Consider the following 16145-nt stretch of genomic DNA (forward strand, 5'->3'; position numbering starts at 1 on the left):
TGGTGGTGGCAGTGGTGAGGGGCTGCCCGCTGCTGTCCTCATCTTGGCCTCGGCGTTTCTTTGTCATCGATGCCCGCAGCCTCTGGATACGGAGAGATGAGAGTCTGGGTGGGGAAGGGATTTAATGGTTTGGATCTCCTGTACATCCCCTACACATCTCCCCAGTCTTTCTCTTCCTCTCCTTCCATTCTTCTCTAGAATCCACCAGGTGCACCATTGGATCCACTGTAGGCTGCCTATCCATTCCCCCAGATGTTCCCTGCCCCCATCCCATCTCCTATAAATCCAACATGTATCCCCTGCCTCCCCTTCCAGACCCTATAAATTATCTAGTCCAGTCATCTTGTGCATCTGTGTCCATCCTTTACTGATCGACTATAAATCCACCCAAGTGTTACCTGCCTCCTCTTGCATCCCTGTTTATTCACACAAGTCCAAACAAGTATCAAAACCCATTCATCCCCCATAACCCCCAATGCTCCCCTTCTGTTTTGACTCCGGTGCCTACCCACAAATTCATGAGGCTGTGCACTTCCAAATAGGTCTTTAGGTCAGGGACCCCTGATCCCAGCCTGTTCCTGGGCCACATACTCCACCTGGAACCCAAATCCCTGCCCATGGGGACCCCGGGATCCCCCAGATCAGATAATCAGATGGCTTACTCTAACCTTGTGTGATGCCCAAAATCCTGATCAGGGGGAAGCACAAATCTGCACTGTGGAGATCCCCCAGGGCCCAAATCAAAGTCCTTGCACCAACTGAGGAAAACCCAGCCATAAACATCCCCCTGACAGTGTGGGCGATCCATACAATGTAATAGGACCCCCAAAATGGCACACATATTTACTCTCAATATTGGACCAATGTTACCCCAAATCAAAGTCCCCCCATGTCCCCAAACACACCATCACTGACCACACCCACACACTTACAACAGAGATGTCCCTCCTCACAGCCATTCTGAGGAACCCCACAGTGATTCTCCACCAATCTCCAGTTGCAGGAGAATGGCTCAAAGAGCAAGGACATTGTGAGTACGAGTGCTACGTGCACTACCAGGCTATGAGACCTTGAAGCTGTCAAAGCAAAAAGAAAAGCTGAGGCTGCAGTTAAGATAAGGGAGAAGCTAGCCTGGGAAGAGACTAAGGCAGTGGAATGTGAGGAACAGTGTGAAAAGCCACGTGATGATTAATGCTGGACCAATAGCTTTGCGAGCAAGACACGTGATTTCTGTATGCTAACCAATCATAAGCTGTCTATCTCCGTGTGCACCCTGTATTTCTGTATTAGTGTGAGCTGATTTGGGCAATAAATCAAAGCTCCACCATTACTTCTATGAAGACATGTGGTTTGTTTTGGGCAACCTTCCTGGAAGTGGCACCCGAACAGGGACCCGGGAAAGCCGCACAAGTTGCCACCGTGGTTTGACGTGGAGGCAGCAGGACGCTCGAGAGTTGTCACAGCGGTTTGACGTGGAGGCAAAGGGAGTGGGGAAGGTGTCTGTGGGTAAGTGCCGTTTGCCAAAAGAACGGCTAGCTCAGAGCATCCTGTGCCGAGAGGACAATGACTCACACCCGCAGCGGGGTGAGTGCCGTGTGCTGAGAGGGCAGCAACTTGGGTAGGAAGAGTGCGCAGCTTCCTCCTCCACCACTTGCTGCTAGCATGGATGTGGAATTTGCAGCAGCACAGACACTGCTTCTTAGTATCCTCATTAAGCGAGGGGAGACAGTGAAGGACAAAGTCCTAGCTAAGCTAGTAACGTGGGCCCGAGAACAGGGGTTCTTGAAGGCTTCTCCACTCATTTTCGTAGTGAAAGAATGGCACAAAATTGGGGACTGCATGTGGGACAGAGCCATTCAGGGCAAGGCGAAGGAGACTACAGCCCTAGGCGCTACCTGAAAAATCATGATTAATACTCGTTATTAAGACTATGAGAGCGGAGGCGAAAGTGGCTGCTTCTGCTACCCAAGTTATAGCCGCTTCTGCGAAGACAGGGTCCTCTAATTTCCCCAAGAGCTGCCTCATCTTTTCAATCTCTTTAGAGGACCAATGGCAGTGAGGGGCCTGGCGGGGTCAAGGCAGTGTTCACCCATAGCAAAATTGTTCGGGGGGGGAGCAGGGGCCTCCGTAGACCACGCTGCGTCAGCACCTCCCGAGGAGGAAGCTCCTTCTCAGCCGGCTGCGGCGACTGGCATTAAGATGTGGAAGTACATCACGTCGGAGAGCAAGGGGGCATGGCGAGCCGGCCGGACGCTGTATCCGCACCTGCCAACCTCCGAGCCTCCTTCCCCTGCTGATCTGCAGCAAGTCCCTCTGCCGGTTAGTGGAGACGAGGAGTCTGACTCGGACGCAGACTTATTTCCCCCTGAACGTCATCAAGTTTCTATGGCGACGCCAGGACAACCTACAGTAACTGAATTAGGGAGACAAAGCCATACAGAAGCTAGAGGGTCGACGGGACCACGCGCTGAACTTAGTCCCTATAAAACCGGCCCAATCGGTGCAACAACTGGTTAAGCAAACCCTGGCTGTAGACTCCTGCGTTCCAAAGCCATCCTCTGCTCCTCTGTCTTATTAACTGTGGCAGAAGGGGCTCCAGTAACGGAACGGAGATGGACTGGCATAATTTGGGATGCCATTCTGGAAGGTGAGTGGCAAACAGCAGGTGCACTTGCCTGTCCACTCATGCAGAGTCCCCAAGGACCGCAATATGAGCAACACGAGTGGAAAGTTTGCAGCAAGCGAAAAAGACTGTAGGAGAGAATGGGATAAAGTCTGCTGTGGCGCGAATGATGCTTGATTGGCTATTTATGCTGATGTAAATTCCCTGATGGACTGTGCTAATCTGGCTAGGCTGTTGTTAACTCCTTCTCAAGTTATTATTTGGCAACGGGAGTGGGAACACTTAGCGCGGGTGGAGGCTGGGTGTCCGCGTAACCAGGGGGATGTCTTGTATGGGATTAATCCTGACATGATAAGGGGTTTGGGAGCATATGGGAATACGGCAGCACAGTTAACATATCCTTTGCAACTGCATTACTTGGCAGCTCAGTTGGCTAAGATGGCCTTGAATGCTGTGCCTGACATGCAACCTTGGCCATCGTTTGCTGCCACTCAGCAGGGCCCAACCGAGCCAAATCCACCATTTTTGGACAGGCCGTGGAAGGCTCTTGCCAGTCAAGCAGAGATGTCCGAGGAAGCTAAACAGAGCATGTTTAAGCTGCTTGCCTTTGAGAATGCTAATCCCTCTATGCAGCGCCTGCTGGCTACACTCCCAGAAGATGCTGGGTTGGAGAAATGTTGGATCTTGCTAGTAGGGCAGAGCAACAGCGTAGTGGGCAAGTTATGGCAAATGCCATGGCACAAGCCATCCAACCCACTGCGAGGCTGCTTGCAGCAGCTGTGACGAGAATAAGTGGGAAGGATGGAGGGCAGAAACCGGGGATATGTTTCCGCTGAGGGCAGAAAGGTCATTTTCACTGTGCCTGTCGCACCAAGGTCTGGTGTGAGCAGTGGCATGGGCCCTCGCCAGGTGGCGAGATCAGTGTGTAAATATGCTTTCAGATGCCTTATACGTGGTAGGAGTAGTGCTACATATAGAGCAAGCTTTGATTAAGCTCCCCCAGGACCCAAGACTAGCTCAACTCTTCTTGCAGGTTAAGCGGGCAAGAGATGATCGCTGTGTGCCTTGTAGCATCCTGCATATCAGGAGTCACCTAGGGACCCAGGGTCTAGGAGAGGGCAACGCTTGTGCTGATGCCCTTGTGGGTCCACTACCACATGCCCCGCAGGATTCCTTTCAGGCCGCAAGAAGCAGCCATAACATGTTCCATCAGTCGGCTAAGGCATTGAGGCACCAGTTCAGCTTGATGGATACAGAAGCAAAGGGCATTGTGCGGGCATGCTCCCAGGGTTCACAGCACGGGTCTAGCCTAGGTCTAGGAGTTAATCCAAAGGGTTTACAAGCCTGTGAGATTTGGCAGATGGATGTCCCTCATGTGCCAGTATTTGGGAGGTTAAAGTATGTACATGTATCCATTGATACCTTTTCTAGAATGCTGTGGGCTACAGCACAGGCTGGTGAAAAGGCAGCCCATGTGGTGAGGCATTTGACAGCTTGCTTTGCAGTCATGGGTGTGCCTCAGGAGATAAAACGGATAATGGTCCAGCGTACACGGGCGGTTGGGTTCACAGGTTCTTGCAGATGTGGGGGGTAAAGCATGTCACTGGAATCCCTCATAGTCCCACGGGTCAAGCAATGATAGAAAGGGCTCATAGAACTGTTAAAGAATACCTAATGAAACAGAAGCAGGAGGAAGAGATTGATCCAGTCGTGAGATTATCACAAGTCCTTTAAGTCCTTCACTTCCTTAGCTTAGTAGGAGATGCAGAATTAGCTCTCGTAATTATACATCATAGTCAGATTCATATGCGGTCTACTCCCTCAGAGAAGGTTCAATATAGGAACCCTACCACTGCCATGTTGGAGGGTCCTGCTCCGCTACTGTTTAACAGTAGAGGTTATAGTTGTGTCTCCCCAGGATCTGGCCCATTATGGGTTCCCAGTAAATGGACCAAGCCAGCCCCAAACATCAACAACCCATCTCAACCCGACCACTACAACAGCGACTCCGGCGAGCAATAGCCGCGTGGTGTACAGACATCATCCATAGTGCCGCGACTGCCAGGCTGCTACCGGTATTCCCTCAGCAGATGGCAGAAAACATCTCATCGGGAAGGCCTCTTGGCCACTGGGAACTGCCAGGAGCAATTAGCGGTTACAAGAATCAGAAGTGCACTAATTGTGGGGTCGGGTACAGTTATTGATCCAGTGCGGGGGCTGTGGTATTTTTACTCATCGGGATACTGAAACTGTAGGTAAAACTGGTGTGCTGTGTGGTCTCAGCTTACTGACGAGGAACGCTTTGTAGAAGTGTGTAGCACAAATCTAGTGCATTCTTATAGACAGTGATTGGTGTGCTGATAAGCGTGCCTTGCTTACTGTAATGCTCGCAAAGAAATGATTCAAGATGTGATTCCTACTACCTGGCTTGTGCAAAAAGAAAAAGGGGAAATTGTTGGAGAGTGGCTCAGGGAGCAAGAATTTGTGAGCTCGAGTGCTATGTGCACAGCCCAGGCTATGAGACCTTGAAGCTGTCAAAGCAGGAAGAAGAACAAAGGCTTCAGTTAAGATAAGGGGGTAGCCAGCCTGGGAAGAGATCAAGACAGAGGAATGCGAAGAACAGTGAAAAAAAGCCCTGTGATGATTAATGTTGTACAAATAGCTAGCGAGCAAGACGTGTGATTTCTGTGTGCTAACCAATTATAGGATGCTGTGTGCACCCTGTATTTCTATATAAGTTTGGGCTGATTCTGGCAACAAAACCCCTTTAGAAGTTTCCACCATTACTTCTGTGAAGATGCGTGCATTCATTCAGGCCACCTTCCTCGAGTTCACCATCCTGGGCTTTCTTTTTCGGGTTGACAGCCCTGTCGAAGCCTTCCTCATTCTTCTTTGCACCCCTCACCACGTCCAGTTCCAGCTGGGCCTTGGCCTTCCTGCCCCCAGCCCCACACAGACCAGCACCAGCACCACCCTTCTGCCAGGCTCCCTGGCCCTGCTGACACTGCCTGGGCATCTGCTTCTTGCTCTCCACTTTGACCAGCAGGTCCCACTTCAGCCATGCTGCTCTCTTGCCTTCCTTTCTGGACTGCCTGCACTGGGGATGGAGAGCTGTTGTGCCCTGAGCAAAGCGGCCTTACACATCTGACAGCTCTGCTCCTCTCCCTGTCCTTGAGGACAGATTCCCAGCTGTGTGGGCTGCTTTCCATCACTCTGTTGCTCATCTGTCCATCCATCCGCCCATCCATCCATCCATCCATCCATCCATCCATCCATCCATCCATCCATCCATCCTCCTACTGGGTGTCCAGCTCCTGGGGCTGCAACTCCTGATCCAGTACAGACACAACAAAGTCAAGCCACCTACTGCCTGTCAGCCTTCTATCTCCACAGCTGTTGGCCCTTCTATTCACCTACACACCTTGGCTTTCTTTCCTAATATCTATCTTTTCTTCCACTCCCAAAACCTCCATCTCACACCAAACGCTACATCCAGCACCAAAATCTCCATCCAGCCTCCCCAAATTCTTCATCCAGTCCCAACATTTACACCCCACACCACCGCCCACACACAGCCCTCCAAAATCTCAATCAACCCCAAGACCTTCAGCCCCCAAAATCATCATCCACCCCAAAAAACTCCATTCAGTCCCCACATCCACCATCCAGCCCCATAAATGTCACCCATCCCCCCAAATCTCTCTATAATCTGAAACCTGTATCCAACCCCTAAATCTCCATCCAGCTCTGATCTCTACAGCCAGACCCAGTCTCTACATCCAGGCCCCCAGGACTCCATTCAACCACAAAATCCATCGTTCAAATCCCAAAACCCCATCTACACCAAAACCTCCATCCACCCCACAAAGCCTCAAACCAACCCCACATTTCCATCCAGCCCCAAACCTCCATTAGACTGCAGATCCTTCATGCAGCAGCCAGATCTCCCTGTGGCCCCACAGGTCTCCATCCAGCCCCCCACAATCCTCTGTCTGGACTCAAAAATCTCCACTGAACTCACAAGCTCTCCAGCGTTTCCCCTTCCACCACCAAAAGGGGGAAGTCAGCTCTCCTGCCCTTCCCCTCACTGCTGCTCCCACACACAGCCCTCCCACACACAAACTTCCTCTTCAACCCCACTTTCTGGAAAACCCCACAACCCCTCTGTCCTGTTCCCAACCGTCACCCAAAGGCATTTTCCCTTCCCACCACAAATCCTGCCCCAACACCACTGTGGGATGGGGGCTGGTTTGGCTTGTGGAGATGGAGATGCGCCGTGGGGAGCACATGGAAAGGACACGCGTGTGCTGTGGGGACAAATGTGGTGCAGGAACGGGGCAGGTGTTGATGACATGCATGTGCTGTGGAGGCACACGTGTAGTGCAGACCCAGGGAGCACATGCTAAGGACACACATGAGCAGCAGTGTGTACAGCTGGTGGTGCACACATACGGCATCGCACAGACACACACAGAGGCACAGAGTTCAGCGTGTCCCACACGTGTGTTTGTACACCTGTTGTGCACATGGGATGGTGCACACCCGTTTAATACACATCCACGCGTTCACATGCACAGGTACAAGGCTGTAATTCACAGGTGGTGGTGAGCACACCGAGCACACTGGCACTGTGCACCCTTGAAGTCCATGTGTGCACACAACACACCCGTGTTTGCGTACACATCTGGGGGCATCAGCGGGGTCCCCGCGTGCCCACCACGGCGTAGATAATGGGGGTTTCAGGAGTGGTAGAAGAGCCAGGGGGGTGGGTGCTGGGGGTCACAGCTTGCAGCTGGGTGTAGGTCAGACCCTCGCTGTCACCGGGGGACACCTGGGGACACAGGGACAGCAGTGTGACCATGGGATCCTAACATGCCTGAGGGGATGATGGCATTGTGTAAAGGGTGGGGGGCTGTCCAGGAGAAGGGGGTTGGGACTGTGGGGTGGTGTAGATTTTGTGAAGTTGTGGGTGTGACACTGCGGTTCCCTGTGGGTGGTGTTTGGGGGTCACATTATCGTTTGAGGGTGCCCATTGAGTCTAGGGATGTTTAAGGCTTGGAGCATGCCAGGGGGCTTCAGTTTGGGGTGTGGGACATCCACATGGTGGAGATTTGGAGGTCGCCATGGCCTTGATTTGGGGATGCACACAACACCATGGGAAGTCATAAAAGGGAGAGGTTTCCTTGGGGTTCCAAACGGGCAGGGTTTGGGGTTCCTGTTTGGTCTTGAGGGGGGTGGGCAATGGGCATTTTGTTGTTAGGGGTCCCCTGACCCAGACACTGACCTGCAATTGCACGACCTCGGGGCTTCAGGGGGTGGCACCTGAGTCATAAAGGGGAGAGGAGAATGTTGGGATTATGGAGGGCCCAAACAACACCAGTGGGGATCTATAGGGGATCTATGGGGGATCAAAGCCATTTAACCCCTTCCCCACCAGGCCTCTCATCTCTCTGCATTTGTCTTCTCTGGGCAACGAGGAGGACAGAGACAGTGAGGATGATGATGAAGACAATGGCAGCAACCCAGCGCCCCACCACTACTGCCACCAGGTTCCTGCTGGGACCCCCATTGTCACCTGTGGGGTCAAAGTGTTTTAGGTGTCCCCGTACACAGCCCCCACCTCAGTGGATGAGGGATGCAGTGACACTGTCAGCCATGGGTGAGAAGGGGAGCACCAAATATGGGCTCAGACCTACCTGGGATTGCAGGTCTGGGAATCACTTCCAGGGTCACATTATCCCCAGGGGGTGAGAACAGAAGGCAGCACCCCCCGAGGCGGTAGGAGCACCTATAGATGCCGGAGTCAGCTGGGGTCACCCCAAAAAGGGTGAAGGTGGCAGTGCCCTCATCATCGGGTTCCTGGTGCTGGATAGGGGCTGAGTGCCCGTCCTTGTGCAGGAGGAAGGAGGCCCCATACTTCTTGTTCCAGCACTGGATGGTGATGTTTCTTCCCATCTCCACATGCTCTTTGGGGCTCAGGGAAATGCCAGGTGGGGGATACCTGTGATCTGAGCACAGAGAGGTAACTGAGATGGAACACAGCCCTGTGGGATCAGCCCAGGGCCATCTGCTTTCCCCAGTGCCCTCACCTGTCACCACCAGCTTCACGGGGTCACTCCTCTCTGATGTCCCTGCAGGCTCCAACCCCTGGTACTGGCACTGATATCTCACTGCATCTTCCTGCTTAATTCCAGTCAAGGAGAACTCAGCCACGTCCTGCTCCTGGTCCATTTCCTTTCTGGATCTCAACTGTCCATCCTGGTACAGCTCGACCCAGGCAGCTGGCTGGGGCAGGTGGCAGCGCAGGGTGACAGTGTCCCCCAGGGACACCCCCTGGCTGGGGTGCAGTGACAGGGATGGTCGGGGCACTAGGACGGCGGACAACAGTCAGCCTTGTCCCTGCACACCCTCCTCAGCCCCTCTGCTCTCCCCCTGACCACACTCCCCTCCCTCCGTCCCCATTTTCCCCTCTCCCCCCGTCCCCATACTTACGTTGCTGTGCTCTGCTCGCTGCCAACAGCCACCAACCTGCAAAGGACACAGTCCTGGTCCTACACAGGGCCACCAACCCCCGTGGCACCACGTCCCCATGGTCACTCACCCAGGATGAGGGCCACGGCCTCTGGTGCCATGAGGCAGGAGCGATGAGGATGAGGGGACAGCGAGACTGCAGCAGAGAAAGGAAGTGGCCGGAGAGCTGCTTTCAGTTTCCAAGGGACAAGAAGTGACATGATGTCACCTCCTCAGTGTTGCAATTGCGGTCCCCAAGGGGTGGTGTCTTTGGGGATACGCCATGGGCTTCTCTGCATGAAGCTGGAACTGCAGTCCCTGTTGGGATGCCCCACACAGGCGGTCACCTCTCAGCTGTCACACGCTTCCTGCAAAGCACTGCCAGTGTGTGGCAATGCACGGCATCATCCAAGGGGCTGTAAAACACAGGACACATGGCTTCAATGGGGTATCCCACATGGGATGTCACAGGTGGTCCGCAACACGTCCAGCCTGCTGTCTCTACGAACTTTGGGTTCCAAACTCTGCCCCCACGGTGCTTTCCTCCACCATCCTCAATGAGGACAGCAGCAGGAACCACTGGGGACACAGTGACACCCACACAGACCTCTGTCGCATGCTAAGGACACACACATGTGCATTATTTTGTACGTGTATCAGTGCACACACACGATGTCACAGACACACAGAGGCAGAGCACTAACCATGTAGTACACGTGTGTACGGCTGCTGCACCTATGTGACTGTGCACACACATAATATATATGAAGACACACAATGGCACACATGTGGATGCAGACATATGGGTGTGCTCACGTGTGGTTGGAAACATGGACACATTGAGGCCTTGGGGTGGCTGGGGGCAGATCTGGGGTCCCACAGGACTGGTGAGGTGATGTTGGGGTGGATTGTCAAGAGTCCTGTTTGCCAGAGGCACGGTGGGTGTATTTGTGGGCCGGACTGGGAAAGTGTGAGGGATCCCTGAGGAATGAGGAGTTCTTTTTTGGCAGGTGGGGAAGGAATGCGGTCCCACAGGGCTGGCTGTGGGGCGGTGCTGTGGTTTGGGGTTGGGGGTCCCAGAGCTGGAAAGGGATGGCACAGACGGACAGAACTGTACGGCTGGGGTGATCGGTGGGGATGGTCGAGTCCTGCGGCTGCCCCCCACCACCCCACCCCATATGGAACCAGCTCTGCCCCACAGAGCAGCCCGGCCCAAGCCTGGGTGCACACCCATGGCTCCCAGCAGACACACAGCGCTGTGTGATGGGCACTGTGTGAGCTGAGATGGGGACACGGGGCGCAGTGCGGTGCTGATGGGAGCGATGGCCGATGGTGCTGTGCGCTGTGACACATCGCTGTGCTCAGTGCTGTGAACAGCAGAAAAGACGCAGCTGTGCTCTGTGCTGTGTGCAGGGATGGGGGAACAGGGCTCCAAAGTGAGGAGAAATTCATCCCTTTGGGGGTTTATCTGTGAGACTCCATTTTATGCCACCATGAACACGTGAGCTGTGAATCTTCCGGTGGAATGCACAGCACTGCAGGCAGGCATTCAGCTCAGAACTGTGGCTGTGTGTCTCTGCCAGGCTCCATCAGCCCTCTCTGAGCGGAGAGAAACACCCAGCGCTCCACATCTGCCTCATCCATGGCACCGCCCTTTGGGGTACGGACATCTGTGACAAACTATTGCCAAGGACGGAGCACAGCAGGAGGGAAATGTCATCCTTGGCAAACACCTGAGAGCTCACCAAGGGCTGCAGCTGCTTCCACTGAACCAGACTGATGTGTTCCACTGAACCAGACTGGCACTCATTGGTTGAGCATCTCAGGCTCACAGCCTTCTGAGGCTGTTGCTATGTTACACTTGGATAGTTTCATTACACTTCCATACCTCTGTTACACTTCCATAGCTCTATTACACTTCCATACCAAGTCTGTTACCAACCCATTGACTTTGGGTACGTTCTGGACTTTTTATAGCAATACAAGGACAATACTGTCACTCGTTTTGACTCTCACCTTTACCTTAGTGCCTGTGCCAATGCTACCTAGGGCATAACTCCCCACTCTCAACTTTACTCTGTTCAGCAACTTTCTTTGGGAAAGGCATCTTATCCTGGGCTACATACAGAAATACTGGAAATTTCCACTGCAAAAAGACAATCTACCTCTCACAGAGCCACTGCCATTGGTGCCATGAGGCCGGAGCAGCCTGGGGACAGCAAGACTGCAGTGGGGACAGAGAGTGGCCAGAGAGCTGCTGTCAGTTCCCCTTTTTAGTCCGGATGCTGTGATGTCACCTCCTGATGAAGCGATATTAGCCCATCTGGATGGTTGCACTGGGGTGTCCCTCTGGGGTGGGACAAGTGGAGAGGTGCACATTGCACACTGTGACTGTTGAGGTGCCCCACACGCTCTGCACCCTGGGGTGCCACACACTGTCCCAAAGGGCTGTGAGTGTGTCCCCTGGCATGGTGTCCCCCAACGCATGCCACACTCTCTGCACAGTGCCCCAATGTGGCTGTCCGTGCTTGCCTGGGCTCTCCAGGGCAACAGAGTCAGACAGTGACTCAGAGGAACAACAGAAGACCATTTATTGAACTGTCCATCTGCAGCCAATCAACTGCCCTGCACTGAAATTAGAGGACTTACAGTAAGTAACAATGAATGCACAATACAGAGAAAGGATACTTTGGCACTGGTGTTATTGCCTTCTCTGCTACCTCCGGGGAAATTGAGGTTATGGCTGCTGCAGGAGAAGAGTAAAGATGACCGGGATGTGAATGAGGGAGAGAGAGAAAATGAAAGAAAGAGGAAATGGAGAGAAGCAGAGAAGGAACGTAACAGAGAGAGAGATGGAAGGAGAAAAGCAATCGTGGTCCGTTTTGAGGAGCTGCAGTGCTGGAGCAGAAGGGGGGATGAGAGCGCTCATCCAAAGGTTGAAGTCTCCACCTGGCCAAAAGGAGACAGCAAGAAATGCAGGTTCTCTGGGCATCCCTTTGTGTCTGCTGGTGGGCAGCTGCAGCATCACAAGGTTGTAAAGAAGTGAGTTCACAATGCCACATTGGTCAGAATGTGTTTGTACCAGAGAGGTGCTTGCAGTGAAGCAGTGCCATTGATGGACACACAAAGGCTGTCCGGTTATCTCACGGCATCTCGTGCTTTGCAGCCTCTGTTGTTATGGCAAGAGCCTTGTCTTGCAAATGTTTGAGAGGTAGCAAGCAAAGAAAACCTGTCAGAAAATGGGTTTTGTTGTTCCACAGCACTTGTGTGGAGCAAAGAGTGCCCGTGTGAGGAGTTCCTGCTGTGAGGTTCCTGCAGTGCGAGTGATGGCACAGCTGAGCACAAGGAGCACATTGCATCCATGGCTGCTGTGCCATGAGCACACGCTGCAGGCCAACGGGCAGAAGCATCCAGAATTGCAGGGCAGCCCTTGGAGAGGAGAAGCAGTGCCAGCACAGGGAAGGAAAGAGCCCTGAGAGCTGGGATGGCCCAGAGGGAAGGAACAGCTCAGTGCTGTGAGCGGCAGCTCTGAGGCTGCTGTACTGCTGAGAGCAGTTGTGTTGGAACACGTTCTGCTCACAGCTGTGGGGATCTGCACCCACGGTATTAAAGGGTGCGGAAGGATTTGAGGGCAATGAAAGGATACTGTGGTTAGAGAAGAGCGTTTAAAGATTTGATGTGATTGGGAAGCACTCACCGCGGATGAGGGCCACCACCATTGGTGCCATGAGGCAGGAGCAGCTTGGGGATAGCTCGACTGCAGTGAGGACAAGGAGTGTCTGGAGATCCACTCTCACTTCCCCTTGGAGACACAGTGGCATGATGTCACCTCCTCATCTCACAATTCTCTTCCCCATGCCGTGGCACCATGGGGCCCAGGATGGGATGACACACGTGGAGTCGTACATACAACCGTTACTGCGGTGTCCCACACAGGCTGACAGCTGTCAGCTGTCACACACTGGCCCAAAAAGGCTGCCTGTGCGTGCCCTTGCTGGGTGTCCCCATGAGATCCCAACTGCAGCACACATGGCTGCATTGAGGTGTCCCACAAGGGCTGTTACATGTGGTCCCCAACATGCCCACCCTGCACATTCCCCACTGTCCCCACCGCACTTTCCCACTGGGGGCAGCATCAGGAATCCTTGGGGACACCTCACATCTGGAAGGGCAGACAGACAATTGGCTTCAGGTGGGGGAAAATCACAGCAATCATCTCCAAGGAAACTTATCTGTTTCCTTGACAAGAAACTTATCTCCAAGGATACTTCTCTGTTTTTAAACCATATGCACCACGTCTACCTCTCACTGAACTCCTAAATCTCAAGGAACAGCTCTGGATGCCTCCATGCCTTTTCCAGACCTCACGACCCCAAAACTACCCCTGGATTCACATCTGGAAGTGGCCCCAAATCCCAGAAGTACCCCAGGTGTAGGGGCTGGAGCAGCAGCAGCCACCAGGACAAGGAGGACAACTCATAGGTGAGAGGAGGGAGAGTGGTTCACCCACTTCCATGGATGCTCTTTGCTTTCCCATGAGAGGCCAACCCACTGCTGGGAGGTGCCTTTCTGTCTGTTTTTGAAGCTCTGCAAAAGAGGAGACAGAAAAGACCACAAGCTGTTGGGACATTCCCAGGAAGCCACACTGGGCAGAACCTTTCCTTCAGCCAATAATACATCTGTTATTTGTTGCCTGCACTCCACTGGTGCTTGAAATGTACAGTCAGCTAGCAGAACCCACAGTCCTTAGGGCAGAGATCTGTTGGCTTTGGTGAGAAATGTCCGGAGAAGTCCCAGCCAACACTCAGGACTGATGTCTGTCTCATAGCAGACTTAGAAAAGGACGGGCATCATTTTGTGCCCACATTTTTGCTGTGCTGGATGTACATGCTGTCATTTTGAGTGGGACACATCAGGTGGGTTTGAATTTAAATAATCCTATTGGCTAAGCTGTGACTGAAATCACTCCATCTCTGGGCTTACGATCTAAAACTGCCTTTCTATCCCAACCTCTACTCAGACAATCTGCTGTTTCCTGCAGATTTGTTTCTAGAAGTCCGTTTTCTCAGCCAACATTACTTCCCCTTTTCTATTTTAAGCTTCCTCCTCCTTCTGGTGCACCACACAAAACACATCGTGGGCCTCAAACCCTCCTTCCCTCTCTTCCCTCCTCTTTCCCATGCACCAAAACTGAAATAATTTCAGAAAACGATCCCCAAATCACACATGTCAACTCAAGAGTCCCCCAGGTCCATTTCCCCACCCATTTGGTCTACCAGGAGGATGATGAGGATGTGTGGAAGAGTCAGGAGTACGAAAGGACGGCAGAGCTGAAGAGAGGAAGGCAGAAATTAATTAATATCACACGGCTTTGTCTGAACTGCATTGAAATTCCACACATTCCCTTTTGGCTTTTAACCCTTCATCTCTCCCTAAATCTCTTCATTCTCATTCACTATCGTTCAATAAATGGGAAGGAAGGAGGGAATCCTCAGAAGTGACAGTGAGTCGGTTTTTTCAGGGACGAGGAGAAAACAGGAGTCAGTGAGAGGGACCGGAATCAGACTGATCACCGCTCTGATTCCAAGGTCTGTTTTGAGGAGTGAAAGTGTCGGCCCACAGCACTGGAGAAGGGATGGGGGGGTGAGACTCACCTGGAGGTGGCAGTCCTTAATCAGCAAAGAGCAACGATGGCTGCCGTGAAGATGATGAAGCTCTCTTCTGTTGGCCCTTCCCAGCATCCCTTCCTTCTGTCGTCTCCACTGCAGCACTCTGCTCAGTGCCATCAGCAAAGTGCTGAGGGTGCACTCCATCCCATCATCTGTGTCAGTGAGAGGTGGTGAAGAGCAGTGCTCCCAGGAGGGACCTCTGGGGGTCACCACTCATCACCACCTCCACCTGGACATGGAGCTGTTGGCCACAGCCCTCTGGCTGCGACTTTCCAACCTATTCCTTCTCTGCAGAACAGCCCAATGCTCACATCCATATCTCTCCCATTCTGAGATGAGGGTGTGATGTGAAACCATGTCATTGTGGAAACCCATGTAGATGACATCAGTTGCTTTTGGATGACATGAATTATCCTCAAATGCTCGTATCTAACCCCAACATACTTCCTTAAGAACCATTAATTCGTTATAACTGGTTGAGAACCTCAAATCCAACCAATCCATCCCAAAACCCAGCCACCATCCATGAAGGTCCACAAATATTTCCTAACCACCCCCAAAATCCCACCACCTCTTCTGTGGGACCCCAAAATCTGGACCAATCCAACACAAATACCCAATAAAACCTGGGAGGTGTGTGACCATGCGTACACACAACCTCACATGGGTAAGACGTGTATGTGCACAACCATACATGTGCACAAACGCGTGTGTTCTGTGTGCACATGCACTTCAAGATTGCAAAGTGTGCTGTGCTCACAATGCCACACGTGCACTACATGCCTGTAACTCTGTACGTCTTCTTTACAAGTTCATCTCCATTAAATGTGTGTGTGCTGCTACGTGTTCACAATAAATGTACACACACGTGTGCTACACTCTGAGCACTGAGGCATGGGGTGTGTATGTGCTGTGCTGTGCCTGTACAGCAATATATGCAATCAGTATTTCCCATGGATGTCCTCAGCAGGTACTACCTGTGTTAGAGTTGCACGTGTGCCCTCACTAAACACACCTTTAGCATGTGCCCCTGTTGGACCACGTGTGTTCCTCACTGTACATCTTAGTCCTTAGGTTGGGCCCAAGTTTGTGTGGGTGCCACTGTGTCCACAAAGTTCCGTGCTGCTGTCCCCCATGGGGATGGTGGAGGAAAGAGCAGTGGGGACAGAGTGTGGTACCCAAAGTGTGTGGAGACAACCGGCTGGATGTGTAGGGGACTGCATGTGACATCTCATGTGGGGCAGACCATTGGAGCCATGTGTACTGTGCTTGGCATCCCATGGGGGACAGAGTGACAGGCCACGTGCTGGAAGTGCTTTGTGGACCGTGTGTGAGCTGACAGG

The 16145-nt window shown here is 52.7% G+C and overlaps 1 protein-coding gene across 1 annotated transcript; it reads right to left on the minus strand.

Moving 5' to 3' along the window:
* Window positions 1-7957: 7957 nt before the first annotated feature.
* LOC121107892 (T-cell-interacting, activating receptor on myeloid cells protein 1-like) lies at window positions 7958-9294 on the minus strand. Its single transcript, XM_046904902.1, has 5 exons — window positions 9225-9294; window positions 9116-9151; window positions 8713-8991; window positions 8320-8631; window positions 7958-8198 (listed from the first exon to the last, which is right to left on the minus strand). The coding sequence occupies exons 1-5, from the start codon at window positions 9253-9255 to the stop codon at window positions 8032-8034; spliced, it is 825 nt and encodes a 274-aa protein (XP_046760858.1). The 5' UTR covers window positions 9256-9294; the 3' UTR covers window positions 7958-8031.
* Between the last annotated feature and the right edge of the window lie 6851 nt (window positions 9295-16145).

This window comes from Gallus gallus, chromosome 31 (assembly GCF_016699485.2).
Source record: "Gallus gallus isolate bGalGal1 chromosome 31, bGalGal1.mat.broiler.GRCg7b, whole genome shotgun sequence".
Classification (NCBI taxonomy): domain Eukaryota; kingdom Metazoa; phylum Chordata; class Aves; order Galliformes; family Phasianidae; genus Gallus; species Gallus gallus.